This window comes from Lagenorhynchus albirostris, chromosome 2, assembly GCF_949774975.1.
Source record: "Lagenorhynchus albirostris chromosome 2, mLagAlb1.1, whole genome shotgun sequence".
Classification (NCBI taxonomy): Eukaryota; Metazoa; Chordata; class Mammalia; order Artiodactyla; family Delphinidae; genus Lagenorhynchus; species Lagenorhynchus albirostris.
In genome coordinates, this window is record NC_083096.1 from 70,093,129 (window position 1) to 70,109,221 (window position 16,093).

Here is a 16,093-nt window from a genome sequence, read left to right on the forward strand (position 1 = left end):
AATTTGTCCATTTCTTCCAGATTGTCCATTTTGTTGGCATAGAATTGCTTGTAGTAATCTCTTATGATCTTTTTTATCTCTGCAGTGTCAGTTGTTACTTCTCCTTTTTCATTTCTAATTCTATTGATTTGAGTCTTCTCCCTTTTTTTCTTGATGAGTCTGGCTAATGGTTTATCAATTTTGTTTATCCTTTCAAAGAACCAGCTTTTAGTTTTATTGATCTTTGCTATCGTTTCCTTCATTTCTTTTTCATTTATTTCTGATCTGATTTTTATGATTTCTTTCCTTCTGTTAACTTAGGGTTTTTTTTTGTTCTTCTTTCTCTAATTGCTTTAGGTGCAAGGTTAGGTTGTTTATTCGAGATGTTTCCTGTTTCTTAAGGTAGGATTGTATTGCTATAAACTTCCCTCTTAGAACTACTTTTGCTGCATCCCATAGATTTTGAGTCGTCGTGTCTCCATTGTCATTTGTTTCTAGGTATTTTTTGATTTCCTCTTTGATTTCTTCAGTGATCACTTTGTTATTAAGTAGTGTATTGTTTAGCCTCCGTGTGTTTGTATGTTTTACAGATCTTTTCCTGTAATTGATATCTAGTCTCAAAGCGTTGTGGTCAGAAAAGATACTTGATACAATTTCAATTTTCTTAAATTTACCAAGGCTTGATTTGTGACCCAAGATATGATCTATCCTGGAGAATGTTCCATGAGCACTTGAGAAAAATGTGTATTCTGTTGTTTTTGGTTGGAATGTCCTATAAAATTCAATTAAGTCCATCGTGTTTAATGTATCATTTAAAGCTTGTGTTTCCTTATTTAGTTTCATTTTGGATGATCTGTCCATTGGTGAAAGAGGGGTGTTAAAGTCCCCTACTATGAATGTGTTACTGTCGATTTCCCCTTTTATGGCTGTTAGTATTTGCCTTATGTATTGAGGTGCTCCTATGTTGGGTGCATAAATATTTATAATTGTTATATCTTCTTGGATTGATCCCTTGATCATTATGTAGTGTCCTTCTTTGTCTCTTCTAATAGTCTTTATTTGAAAGTCTATTTTGTCTGTTATGAGAATTGCTACTCCAGCTTTCATTTGGTTTCCATTTGCATGGAATATCTTTTTCCATCCCCTCAGGTTCAGCCTGTATGTGTCCCTAGGTCTGAAGTGGGTCTCTTGTAGACAGCCTATATATTAGTCTTGTTTTTGTATCCATTCAGCCAGTCTGCGTCTTTTGGTGGGAGGATTTAATCCATTTACATTTAAGGTAATTATTGATATGTATGTTCCCATTCCCATTTTCTTAATTGTTTTAGGTTTGTTATTGTAGGTCTTTTCCTTCTTTTTTGTTTCTTGCCTAGAGAAGTTCCTTTAGCAGTTGTTGTATAGCTGGTTTCGTGGTGCTGAACTCTCTCAGCTTTTGCTTGTCTGTAAAGGTTTTAATTTCTCCATCAAATCTGAATGAGACCTTGCTGGGTAGAGTAATCTTGGTTGCTAGTTTTTCTCCTTCAACACTTTCAATATGTCCTGCCACTCCCTTCTGGCTTGCAGAGTTTCTGCTGAAAGATCAGCTGTTAACCTTATGGGGATTCACTTGTGTGTTATTTGTTGTTTTTCCCTTGCTGCTTTTAATATGCTTTCTTTGTATTTAATTTTTTGACAGTTTGATTAATATGTGTCTTGGCATATTTCTCCTTGGATTTATCCCATATGGGACTCTCTGTGCTTCCTGGACTTGATTAACTATTTCCTTTCCCATATTAGGGAAGTTTTCAACTATAATCTCTTCAAATATTTTCTCAGTCCCTTTCTTTTTCTCTTCTTCTTCTGGAACCCCTATAATTCGAATGTTGGTGCGTTTAATGTTGTCCCAGAGGTCTCTGAGACTGTCCTCAGTTCCTTTCATTCTTTTTTCTTTATTCTGCTCTGCAGTAGTTATTTCCACTATTTTATCTTCCAGGTCACTTATCCGTTCTTCTGCCTCAGTTATTCTGCTATTGATCCCATCTAGAGTATTTTTCATTTCATTTATTGTGTTGTTCATCATTGTTTGTTTCATCTTTAGTTCTTCTAGGTCCTTGTTAACTGTTTCTTGTATTTTCTTCATTCTATTTCCAAGATTTTGGATCATCTTTACTATCATTATTCTGAATTCTTTTTCAAGTAGACTGCCTATTTCCTCTTCATTTGTTAGGTCTGGTGGGTTTTTATCTTGCTCCTTCATCTGCTGTGTGTTTTTCTGTCTTTTCATTTTGCTTATCTTACTGTGTTTGGGGTCTCCTTTTTGCAGGCTGAAGGTTTGTAGTTCCTGTTGTTTTTAGTGTCTGTCCCCAGTGGCTAAATTTGGTTCAGTGGGTTGTGTAGGCTTCCTGATGGAGGGTACTAGTGCCTGTTTTCTGGTGGATGAGGCTGGATCTTGTCTTTCTGGTGGGCAGGTCCACGTCTGGTGTGTGTTTTGGGGTGTCTGTAGACTTATTATGATTTGGGACAGCCTGTCTGCTATTGGGTGGGATTGTGTTCCTGTCTTGCTAGGTGTTTGGCATAGGATGTCCAGCACTGTAGCTTGCTGGTCGTTGAGTGAAGCTGGGTGCTGGCGTTGAGATGGAGATCTCTGGGAGATTTTCGCCGTTTGATACTATGTGCAGCTGGGAGGCCTCTTGTGGACCAGTGTCCTGAAGTTGCGTCTCCCACCTCAGAGGCACAGCACTGACTCCTGGCTGCAGCACCAAGAGCCTTTCATCCACATGGCTCCTTAATTTGGGATGATTCGTTGTCTATTCATGTATTCCACAGATGCAGGGTACATCAAGTTGATTGTGGAGCTTTAATCCGCTGCTTCTGAGGCTGCTGAGAGAGATTTCCCTTTCTCTTCTTTGTTCTCACAGCTCCCAGGGGCTCAGTTTTGGATTTGGCCCCGCCTGTGCATGTAGGTCGCCGGAGGGCGTCTGTTCTTTGCTCAGACAGGACGGGGTTAAAGGAGCCGCTGATTCGGAAGCTCTGGCTCACTCAGGCCGGGAGGTAGGGAGGGTCACGGAGTGCGGGGCAGGCCTGCGGCGGCAGCCTGAGGCGTGCTGTGCGCTCTCACGGGGGAGCTGTCCCTGGATCCCGGGACCCTGGCAGTGGCGGGCTGCACAGGCTCCCCGGAAGGGGGGTGTGGATAGTGACCTGTGCTCGCACACAGGCGTCTTGGTGGCGGCAGCAGCAGCCTTAGCGTCTCATGCCCGTCTCTGGGGTCCGCGCTTTTAGCCGCAACTCGCGCCCGTCTCTGGAGCTCCTTTAAGCAGCGCTCTTAATCCCCTCTCCTCGCGCACCAGGAAACAAAGAGGCAGGAAAAAGTCTCTTGCCTCTTCGGCAGGTGCAGACTTTTCCCCGGACTCCCTCCCGGCTAGCCGTGGTGCACTATCCCCTTCAGGCTGTGTTCACGCTGCCAACCCCAGTCCTCTCCCTGGGGGATCCGACCGAAGCCCGAGCCTCAGCTCCCAGCCCCGCCCGCCCCGGCGGGTGAGCAGACAAGCCTCTCGGGGTGGTGAGCGCTGGTTGGCACCGATCCTCTATGCGGGAATCTCTCCGCTTTGCCCTCCGCACCCCTGTTGCTGTGCTCTCCTCCGCGGCCCCGAAGCTCCCCGTCTCCGCCACCCGCAGTCTCCGCCCGCAAAGGGGCTCCTAGTGTGTGGAAACATTTCCTCCTTCACAGCTCCCTCCCACTGGTGCAGGTCCCGTCCCTATTCTTTTGTCTCTGTTTTTTCTTTTGTCCTACCCAGGTACGTGGGGAGTGTCTTGTCTTTTGGGACGTCTGAGGTCTTCTGCCAGCGATCAGTGGGTGTTCTATAGGAGCAGTTCCACGTGTAGATGTATTTCTGATGTATGTGTGGGGAGGAAGGTGATCTCCGCATCCTATTCTTCCGCCCATCTTCTCTTGTCTCCTCAACACTCTTTTATGTTGTTTCTTTTGAGAGTTTCTGGGCAGCTTTTCCATTGCTCCTCTGCTGTCTATGTCATAATTGTCATCTTTTATTCCTTTATTCAGGACCCAACCATAAGACAGGGCTGCTTCACTGGCCCAGTTTGGGCACAGTATGATACTTAAGAAACACAGTTCATTGGTCATAAGTAATTAAATAGTAACTCAAATTTCTACTTGAAGTCTCTCAAAGGATGTTAAAGGGAATCCAATTTATAAGTTATAGTGATACTTCCTATCATATCCTCTCCTGTCCTCTTCAGTCTTCTCAAACCATCCCATTCATCTGCTGCCCAGAGATTCTCACTCCTTTGAGCCTTAGTACTATAGCACCCCTATTTCCTAAACCAACCTGAGTGGCCCCTGTTTTTCTTCTCCTTTCCTCTCTGCCTTTTCAGTCCAAACCAATCTTAAGAAGTAAGCAAAAAAAAAAAGCTAAGGGAGAGTAAAAGTAAGAAAAATGTGACTAGTAGGAGGTCATGAGGAGACAACTGGGAACACTTATGTATGCATTTTTGTCCCTGCCATTCATTCATTCATTCTTTCATTCTATACTAAACAACAAATGTGAGCCAAATATTGTGGGGATTGAGTAAGACATGGTCTTTGCCTTTGAGAAGCTCACAATCTTAGTGACTATGTGTCTGTTATAGTTTCTCCCTCCCCCTTACACTGTAGTTTGAAGTTTTTTTGAGCATGTTGGGGATACCCTGGACAAACAAGATCTCATTGTTATAAAGCAGACTCCATTCTCACAAGGAGAAATGATGTGTATTATACCTGGGTCTGGATCATGACTTGAGTCTATATGCTCCATTCTTCATTCCTCATTGTGTTCATCTTCATTCCTCCTTCCCCAAGGAAGCTTCAGGTAAGTTTTCTGGTCCTACCCTGGTGCTGGGGCCTCTTTCTTATCATCACATGTCCTAGCCAAAGACCTGGTTTTGTTTTTCTTTTGTGCATGCTGATGTCTTTTACTTTTAGACCTAGCCTACAAGTGAAAGCTTCTTCAGGAGCTGCTACAGGTTTTTGGATTTTTGGCCCCTACTTCAACATTCTTCACTCTTCCAGATTCACACATAGGCATTCATTCCTTAAAAATATATCATTAGTCTAGTCCTTATTTTACCACTGTTTTGGTACAATAAAGTAAGTTCAGCAGGCAGTTGTTAAACATCTCAGTACTTAATGCATAGTACTAGATGTTATGGATACAAAATTAACGTAGGTAATAATAATAAAACAATACATGACATTTATTGAATACTTACTAATCTTCCAAGTATTAGTCTAAGTACTTTATGTGTATTGATTATTTGTATTAATTTAATTGTATTCTAAGCATTTATTTGTGTAACTCTGGGTCAGGGTTCTTTAGAGTAAAAAGAACCAATGGGATATATATAAATATATAGAAAGAGATTTATTATGAGGCCCATGCAGTTATGGAAGTATAACCCATATTATGTACTTCTTTGGAGAAGTCCCATGATCTGCCACCTGCAAGATGGAGGCCAGGAAAGCTACAGGTGTAGTTCCAGTACAAATCCACAGGCCTGAGAATATATAGACTCATGATTTGAGTCTATATGTTCTGTGTTCTTCATTCTCAGTGGACTCATCTTCATTCATCCTTCCACAGAGAGTCTTCAGGGGAGCCAATGGTCTAATTCCTAGTTCAAGTCCTAAGGTCCAAGGACCAGGAGCACTGATGTCCAAGGGTAGGAGAAGATGGATATCCCAGCTCAAGGTAGAAAGCAAATTTGCCTTTTTTTCCTGCCTTTTTGTCCTATTCTGGCCCTCAGTAGATTGGATGATGCTCACACACATTGGTGAGGGTGATCTTCTTACTCCGTCTACTGATTCAAATGCTAATCTCTTCCAGAAAAACCCTTATAGATGATCCAGAAATAGTGTTTTACCAGCTGTCTGGGCATCCTTTAACTCAGTAAACTTGACACATGAACTTCACCTTCACAAACTCTGTAAGATAAATACTAAAACAAATGCAGAGATGTTAGGTAAAATGCTCAAGGTTATACAGCTAATAAGTGGGCCAGGATTTGCATAATCTAATTCCAGAACCCATGATCTTTTTTTTTCCTTTTCTTTCTTTATTTAGTTTTGGCTGTATTGGGTCTTTGTTGCTTCACGCAGGCTTTCTCTAGTTGTGGCGAGCTGGGGCTACTCTTTGTTGCAGTGTACAGGCTTCTCATTTCAGTGGCTTCTCTTGTTGTGGAGCACGGGCTCTAGGCACGTGGGCTTCAGTAGTTGTGGCACGCAGGCTCAGTAGTTGTGGCTCATGGGCTCTAGAGCACAGGCTCAGTAGTTGCGGCTCATGGGCTTAGTTGCTCCACGGCATGTGGGATCTTCCTGGACCAGGGCTCGAACCCCTGCATTGACAGGCAGATTCCTAACCATTGCACCACCAGGGAAGTCCCCAGAGCCCATGATCTTAACCATCATACTACAATGGAAAATGAGTTAAACTCATAAGACTCATTTTTTGTCCTTAGGAAGCATGTGATCTGGTGATAAAGGCAAGTAATAGATATTAAATGGATCACTTTAATATGATATGAGTTCTAAGATATAGACATGCACAGGATATTGTAGCTTTCCGTCCTCCTTCCTTCACCACCTATGTGTAATGATTCAAAAAAAGCCATCCTGGTGGTTGGCTGTGACTTCTTACTGAGAAATAAAGCGGTTAATTGTGGCTTGTGCTATCTTCCTAAGCATATGTCTGAGACTTGTTGGAGAGTCTACCAAGGATGACCTAGGCCAGCAGTTCTTAACCAGAATGAAGGCAGGAAGATTTTTTCCTCCCAGGGGGCATTTGGCATTGTCTGGAGATATTTTTGATGGTCACAACTGGAATGATGCTACTGGCATCTAGTGGGCAGAGGCCAGGGAGGCTGCTAGATATCATACAATGCACAAGGACAGCCCTTCACAACAAGGAATTCTCTGGTCCAAAAAGTCAATAATGCCAAGGTTGAAAAACACTGACCTAGGCTGTCAGAGATTATAAAGTACGGAATGGATCAATCAGAAACACTCTGGAAATAAATGCCTGTGTGTGTTTGTGAACGCGCCAGGCAAAAATTAAATGCTCCATAACTGGTTGTTGAATGGATAGATGGATGGTTGGAAGGATTAGTGACTAGGAACTTGAAAGACCTGGGGACACAGGCATTTTGAATCTTTATTGAAAAGAATGTTTTCGGGAACGATAGACATGTGGAAAGTAAATAGGTATAGACACGATGTTAAACAATATGAAGTTTTTTGTGACAGTATATGAGGTAAGAGCGATATAGATCATATTTCTTCTTTCCTCTACCATTAGCTTTTTTCTACTGCTCTTTCTCATCCTATACATTTACACTTAGTTTTCCTCCCTCCACAGAGAGAGTTAGCAGACCTTCCTTCATCTTATGTCTTCTGGCTATCACCTTTTCTTTCTCCTTGCATTCAAGAAACCAGGGTTTTTAGAACTGAGGCTTATACAATTTGGAGTGCCCTCATGAGAAAGAGAACAGAACTGTAAATACAAATAGGAACAAAAATGAATGTAGTTAGGATGAGAAAAGAAAGCCCAGTGTATCACAAGTTTTTTTAAAAGCTGACAAATACAAAAATCACGAAAGCCAGAAAAATAGCACAATATTTTTATTAATAAAATGCGTTCACTCTCCTATAATACTTTGCCACTGACTAACTCTGGTTCCCTTTCCTTTCTAACCTTGTTTCTCCTTCACTTCTTACCTACTGCTGGAGAACTAAATTGAAACACAAGGAACACAAGCACAGAGAGGAGACGTGACTCGTCATCATTTTCTTTGAAAATGTCCTATTGGAGAGTAAGGGAGAGAGCAAGGGCTGGCTCAGTGTCCTTTTTCTTTATCCTCTAGGGCAGAATTAGACGGATTATGAGCACATCTCCTGTTCTCATGCCCACTTCTCAAGCTCTGACTATCATTGAGTTCCTGATCAGGGGTCAGGCCCTCTGATAAAGATCATACTCACTGCTCCCAAGCAAAAGGCTCTTCCTTCTTCTTTGTTCCACCAGCCCAGGCCAAAGCCTGGGCCACTGGGCAGCTCTGCCTTTTTTAAAATGGGTCTCACTCACTCTGCCTCTCATTGACAGATTATTCAAAATATGCCATCTCCGGCAGCAACGTGAGTCTGTCAATCTCCAGTTTGCCGACGAACTACAAATCACTCACCTGGTTTTATACTACTGACCAGAAGATTGTAGAATGGGAGTCCGGTCAGCCTAAATACTTCAATACTAAATTTAAGGACAGGGCCAGGCTTGATCTTCAAAGTGGCACACTGCACATCCATAACGTCCAGAAGGAGGACAGCAGCACTTACCTCCTGAAGGTGCTGAAGGACCCTGGGTACGAGGACGAATGGAAGATCTCACTGGAGATGCTTGGTGAGTTAGGGGAACCAAAGGGCAAGTCCCCACTCCAGGGCCCTGGACAGACCACTGGGAGGGGACTCTCCCTGGGAGGGGGAGGGAAAAACCTCAGGATAGGCTTAATTCATTTCTCCTGGAGCCAGTTCCACTTGGAAGTGAGGTTGGGCCAGCCAGACTCGAAGTAGATTACTCTGGGACATTTAAAACCTCTTCTGACATTAAGGAGTCTAAGATTTGAAGATAAAGAAAACAGTAAGGATGGTTTCCTCTCTATTCTCTTCATGCTCTCCTGTGATCAACCCAAATCAGTTCTGAGCTCTTCTTAATAACATAACTGAACAAAGACTTCATCAAACATAAGGAAAAAGATAGAAGAGATAAAGGATTGGGCAAGAGCCATTCAAGAGTGTTTTTACCTTACTGAATGGGTGGGAAAAAAACTTCCACTCCTAGTGCCAGCCTAACGAGTATAAGTGAAGTAAGGGCTAGAACATTATACTTGGAGTCAGACAGACCTGGGTTTAAAACCCTGGTCAGTAACTTACTAGTTGTGTGAACTTGGAGAAAGATCTTGCCATCTCTGCCCCATTAGGTAAGATTCTGTTGATGGCAAGCGATGGAGGCCAATTTGATGTACCTTTAGCAAAAAAGAATTTCTTAAAAAAAAGAAAACTAGGACTATTTAAAGCAATGCAAGGAGTTTAGAAGAGTCAAGAAGGGCTGAAGGGAAGGAAGAATGGTCTAAGAGGCTAAAATCCCCTTCTCACTCACTTCCTCCATGTCATACGGCCTGAAAGTTCAAGACGTACTGGGAACAGGAAAGATTAAAAGGCTCTTACAGTGGTTTTAAAAAAAATCCCAAATTTGTATCATTTACCAAATTCTGTGGTAAATACTCCCACCACAGCCACCTCCAAACTGCTAATGGTTTCACAACCAGCTTGCAAAATTTCTGAATATCTTAAAATCCACAAGCTGGCTTGGCTTTAGCACACTTGCCTAGGGATAAGACCCTGAGGGTGCGATTAGCAGAAGAATTATCCTTCAGTCCAGCCCAGGAATTTCTGACAGCTCAAAGGGGTCATCTTGGAGCCAGTCTGCCCTAGCTCGCTCTGTCTACAATGTGCTCAGGGTTGTGCTGCTCACCATGGGAAATGAGGAAGGTATGCAAGACTTGAGTCCAGACCACAGGAAATGATGGAAGACAGTATGAAGATTGCTCATGTAAAGTATGCAGGAGGAGTCCAGCAATCTGATAGGGTTTCACGGAGGAGATGGATCTAGAGTTTAGGAGGTCAGATGGCAGAGCCTCCACTGCCCCTCACAGACATATGATCCAGAGGCCAGCACTGATTGGGTCAATTCTCTGCCACATTTTAATCCTATGACATCTGAGCTGTATTGATTCTGTGTTTTACGCTTGACCAGAAGGAAAAGACCCCAGAGGATTTCAGGTAAAGCAGTCCTAGTCAAGGAAGGAGCAGATGATGGGATTACCTCTCAACAAATCTGGCTGCAGGATGACATCAGTGAAGATGCTGTGACCTCCAACATGCATGTAATGCTTACACCCTGCAAAAGCACTTTCTCATGGATGATGGCATTGTATATTACTAACATGAGTCATCCTACATGCAAGAAAGAAGTTCAAGGGATCAATTATCTTGCCTAATGTCACTCTACCAGGACCAAGTCCAGGACCCAGGCTGGTCTCACTGTAAAGCAAGTGTTTTGTCTTTTCTATTGCATAACTGATTCATCCATCCATCCATCCATCCATCCATCCATCCATCCATCCACCTATCCCTTTCATCAGATACTTATAGAATACCTGCTCTGTGGCTGGCACTGAGATACCAAAGTTAACTGATGCAGTGCTGTTCATCACTACTGACTTTTGCTGGGAATTCCATGAGGTTCTTCTCTGTAGTTCTGCCAGCATCCAGGAAAGGTATAGGGTGGTACCCCTTACCCCAGGACTCTTGCTGAATCTGAGCCCAAGAACTCTTGAAGGACTGATAGACCAAGGTGCCAAGTGTGGACCATTGCTAGAGAAGGGGCCCTGAGCAGCTCAGACAGTTGGGATATCAAGTCCAACCCCGCTGATATCTATGCTAAACCTCTGTTGTTCTTTCTGGCCCACAGATTGTCATAACCCCATTTTTGTTTCTGGGTGCATGGCTCCCCCTTCTGGATCCAGCTTAGCTTCACTCCAAGGAGTAGCTCTTTCAGTCTGAAGCCTCCAGAGGTCAAAACTGCTCACTGGCTCCCTCTGCAGGGGCCTCTTCTCCATGACTGCTCCTGCAGCCCTCTGGGGCTCCCTTTGTACTTTGTTGGCGAAACCCTCCCAGCATAAATGCTTCATAAATGCATAAACCCATTGTCTCATCTTAACATATTCATTTTTAGACCCTGTACCAAAGCCTGTCATAGAAGTCAAGAAGACACAGGGAGTGAACAAGTGTAACCTGACCTTGTCCTGTGTGATCCAGGACCAGTCTGTAAACTACACCTGGTATGCAGAGTTCCTTCCAAAAGAGTTCCAGAGCAGTGTGCTTGAAGTGACCCATACACCACAAAACTACTCCAGTTCTTATACCTGCCAAGTCAGCAATCCTGTGAGCAGCCAAAATTACACAGTCAACTTCACTTCACCCTGTGTACTGGGTAAGAGATACTGCCAAGGGAGCTGAGGTGGGCACAGGGTAACTAGTTTTCTCTTGAAGGAAGAAAAGCGTGGAGAACTTATTCAGCCTCCTGGCACAGAAATTAGTGGAGAATCCCAAAGGCATGGAAGACTTGGGTTCTCTAAGGTTTCACTGCCTTGCTGAGAGGGTTCACCGCCTCTCAGCAGCTCACCTCGGCTTTGTGGAGCTCAGGGTCCTCATCTGCAAAGGGCAGTTGGCACAGGGGCTCTGATTTCCCCTTCTCCTGCCGTGCTCTAACAGTGCATCATCCTGGAATCTGAGGCCAGTGTCCTTGCAGGATAATCTGAGATTTCAGGGTGAGCAGGGAGAAAAAGGGCAAGTAGGGGAACAGTCCAGACACTGTTGGGCCGCAACACAGAGGGATTTCTGGTGGGCAGCGAAGGAAAAAAGGGCCAACTGGATGAGCATGAGTGAGAACAAGTGGTGAACAGGAGAACCTGATCCTAAGGTAGAGACTTTCTGTTCTTCCCCAGGTATATGCTCCTTGATGAAGCTGGAAAAGCAAACTCTGGGTTTCGTGTTTCAGATTTCTCTGTCTCCTGGGAGGATCCACTCATTAGAGCATCACTCCTCGTTCTCTCTCAAGCCTACACAGGCCCCATAGTGGGGTAGCTATGAGTATAGGTTTTGGAGTCAGTTACACCTGGGATTAATCCTGGGACTGTCACTTACTAGCTAAACAAGTTACTTAGCTTCTCCAAATCATGTCCTTCTCTTTTTTTTTCATATTTATTGGAGTATAATTGCTTTATGATGTTGTGTTAGTTTCTACTGTACAACAAAGTGAATCACTGTATGTATACATGTATTCCCATATCCCCTCCTTCTTGAGCCTCCCTCCCACCCTCCGTATCCCACCCCTCTAGGTGGTCACAGAGCACCGAGCTGATCTCCCTGTGCTACGCATCATCTTCCCACTAGCTATCTATTTTACATTTGGTAGTGTATACCTGTCAATGCTACTATCTCACTTCATCCCAGCCTCCCCTTCCCCCACTGTGTCCTCAAGTCCTTTCTCTACGTCAGCATCTCTATTCCTGCCCTGCCAGTAGGTTCATCAGTACCATTTATCTAGATTCCGTATATATGCATTAGCCTAGGGGGTTTGTTTTTCTCTTTCTGACTTACTTCACTCTGTATGAAGTCATGTCCTTCTTAAATAAGACAAAACAATAGTTCTTATCTCATACTGTTATAAGGATTAAATGAGGCAATACAGATAACTACCTAGCACAGTATCTAACAAGTCCTCAATGAATGGTAGTTAACTTAGGCCCAATCCTTTTAATTCTAGAGACACTAGGGATTTGGCAACCACTTAATAAATTTGGATCACCATCTTCAGCATTTCAGGCCCTGTGCTCTCCACAGGCCTGAAATCATATCCCCAAGCCCTGGTGTACAAATCCCTCCAGAATAACTCATACCTGTGATACCAACATTTACCTGAGATTCCTGTCATATCCAATCATCAGGGATCATGGCCCCTGGAGACATGGCTCTTTCATGGTCTTCTTGGACCCAATCTACTCTGCCCACCTGTGCTGATTTCTTTACCTCTGCTCCCACACATGAGCTATGGAAACTGTATGTTCAGTATTCTTCCCAACTAACTGGTCATGTCTCTTCTAGTCTTTACTGATATGCCCTGCTTTTCTGCCACCATAGACCCAGTATGACACTTTGCTGTCTGACCATAAGACCACCAGTTGGCTGGGTGGTCCTAACACCACCTTTATATCACCACCATATCCTGAGATCCAGAAAAAGGAAGAGAAACAATCCCTGTCCTTTATAGAATGAAAGTGGCTGCTCATTCACAGAGAGGATGAAAGCAATAATACATCTATTTTTTGAAGGGCTAAGCCCATCTTGTCACTTTTTTTTTTTTTTTTTTTTTTTTGTGTTATGCGGGCCTCTCACCGTTGTGGCCTCTCCCATTGCGGAGCACAGGCTCTGGGCGCGCAGGCTCAGTGGCCATGGCTCACGGGCCCAGCCGCTCCGCGGCATGTGGGATCTTCCCGGACCGGGGCACGAACCCATGTCCCCTGCATTGGCAGGCGGACTCTCAACCACTGCACCACCAGGGAAGTCCCATCTTGTCACTTTTTAGCTATCCAAATTATCCTAGAAAAGTATCCCTAATTCTTCTTCCCTAATTTATCAGTATCCTGCCTTCCCCTTCTGTATCTCTTTATTTCCCTTTCTTTTTTTTTTCCTACCCCTTTTTTCCTCCTATTTGGTACTGATGGTTAGTAGTGTAGAGAAACAGGGAAGGGAACTAATACTTCCTTCCCTAAAGTTAACGCATAGCATCATATTATCAACTGCACCTGAAGCTCTGCCCTACTTAATTGCTGCCCAGTGTAGGAGAGTGATTCTTTCCCAGGTCCACAGAGGTGCCAAGGTAACCTTCAAGTACAGGACTCAGCTAAGCCAGTGATATTTAAGGGATTTCTGTACTCTTTATACTTTACATCTGGGACTTTGAGCTTTGCTCAATCTGGGAAAAGGATGTCCCAGGCACATTGGGTCTGGATTGAGGGAGGAAACAATTCCCCTGCTCTATAAGCTCCCATGCCAATGTCCAGTACCCCTGCCCCTTCTCAACACATTAATCAAGACACCTAAATGTTTTGTGTTTTCTTGTTCTTTCAGCCCCATCCTCTGGAGTAGCTTGGACTGCCACTTGGCTAGTGATCACGGTAACCACTGTTCTTGGTCTCCTATGGATCTGAGATAAACTCTTCTAACTCAAGAGTGGAACTTCAAGAATGCAAGAAATTATCCTCATCAGTAACCATAATATTAACCAGGACAGAAGTTCTGGTTATATAGGATGAGTGAAAGTATTGAGATGTCTACAAGGATTTTCAAATTAACTTTTTTAAACAACAATAATATTTTATTTTATATCCTCTAGTTGTTTTTTAACATACATATACACATGCATTCTTCCCATCAAAAAATGGGCAAAATGTATTATGCAATGTTTTCTTGTTGGAATAAATATTTGATATGATTGCCAAAGTGGATTCCTAAAGTTGCCCCAAATTTGTCGGACAATGCCTGCTCCATTAGCCTAGACAAACTGGAACATGGAGATACAAAGGGCAACACCTGGGACCACTGCCTCCTGTGTGCCTACGTGGCTGGGAGGTAATTTGTGCTGTCTCTAACTCTCGCTTCCACATCCTTGCCAAACCTCCTGGGGTTCCAGTTCTCAAACTCCTCCCCCACCAAGTTCTGGTCTCCTTCTCAGTGTTTTGCCTGTTCTAGCCTCTGTGAGGAACATACTTATTAGGTTTCCTGGGAATGTGGGGTCAGGCTTACTCCCCCAGAACTGAGTATGCAGCTTATTTTTTTTTTTGCCCTGATTTTTTTACATCTTTATTGGAGTATAATTGCTTTACCATGTTGTGTTAGTTTCTGCTGTATAACAAAGTGAATCAGCTCTACGTATACATATATCCCCTCCCTCTTGAGCGTCCCTCCCACCCTCCCTATCCCACCCCTCTAGGTCGTCACAAAGCACCGAGCTGATCTCCCTGTTCTATGCAGCAGCTTCTCTCTAGCTATCTATTTTACACAGGGCAGTGATATCTGCCAGTGCTACACTCTCACTTCATCCCAGCCTCCCCTTCCTCTCCTGTGTCCACAAGTCCATTCTCTATGTCTGAGTCTCTATTTCAGCCCTGCCACTACATTCATCAGTACCATTTTTCTAGATTCCATATATATTGAGTATGCAGCTTTACCACATAAAAAGGGTCCTTCCCAAACCTCTTATTGGGAGCTGAGTTTCCTCTCCTCCTCTTTTCACCATTGTCGCTGTATGGGCAGCTCTTCATGTCCTCGTTGTGTCCTGAGATCCAAAAAACCATCAAATCGACTAAATGCTGTCACCAGGGACTTTCATTATAGGAAGGTAAGAGCTACCAGGCCCACCATCGACATAACACCTGGATTTTTTGCTGTATGTTCTCCTCCTCTAAGGTTCTGCATGGGTCTGGAGCTGAGAGGGTCACCAAAAGATGTGCTTCCCTTTCAATGAACTGTTCCACCACAGACCACTTTCTCTTTCCACCAAATCAGCCTTACCTCCCCTTCCCTTCATCACCTCTGTAGCAGAGATAATACTGTGTGTTCAACAAACCCTTTCATTTTCTTTCTGGACTTTGATGGTTAATAATTTTATGTGTCAAACCTTATTCTGGGTGTGTCTCTGAGGGTGTTTCTGGGTGAGGGTAACATTTGAATCAGTACACTGAGTAAAGCAGATTATCTTCTCCAGTGTGGGTGGGCCTTATCCAATCAGCTGAAGGCTTGAAAAGAACAAAAAGGCTTAGGCTCCCACAAGTAGGTGAGAACACCTCCTAGCTGACTGCCTTCAAGCTGGGACATTTGGTTTTTCCTGCCTTCGGACTTGGACGGGAACTACGCCATCAGCTCTCCTGGGTCTCCAGCTTGCTAACTCAGATCTTGGGACTTGTAAACTTCCCTAATTGCATGAGCCAATTCCTCATAATAAATCTCTTTAAATGTGTGTGTGTAGTGTGCTACTGGTTCTGGTTCTCTGGAAAACCTTGACTAATACATCAGCCAATAGAAAAACTCTTTTTCCCAGCTCCCATTTCATCTAATTGGGCCCTGTACCGGGTTTTAGCCAATAGCATGTGGGTAGAATTAATGTAACAGAAAGTGAGGGACTCAGAATTGGAACCACATAATGCAAGGAGCCTCGGTTCAAGCCGTTGCTTGGAAGCCGGCTGTCTGATCTGCATTGGACATGCGTGACAAGAAAGTTTGTGTTTGTCTGTTACAACAAGATAACCTGGGCTCCCTAAGACACCCTCTCTCTTCTCTCTCAGCCCAGCCTGCAGTCCAATCCCAAACTGACCTCTGATCAGCTTGCATCCTCCAATCAGGCTGTCTAGATCTCTTTTCTGTATGCAGTGTCCTCCCCTCTTCCTTCACTTTATTTTGGGAGAGGAGGAGGTT

At 43.8% G+C, this 16,093-nt stretch overlaps 1 protein-coding gene across 1 annotated transcript; it reads left to right on the forward strand.

The window, feature by feature from the left end:
- Window positions 1-8,098: 8,098 nt before the first annotated feature.
- Window positions 8,099-13,830, forward strand: CD48 (CD48 molecule; the record flags this gene model as incomplete). The annotated part of the gene is made up of 3 exons (XM_060142252.1): window positions 8,099-8,399; window positions 10,794-11,051; window positions 13,751-13,830. Coding segments are annotated over 3 exons (639 nt in total), but the record flags the coding sequence as incomplete, so codon positions are not given.
- Between the last annotated feature and the right edge of the window lie 2,263 nt (window positions 13,831-16,093).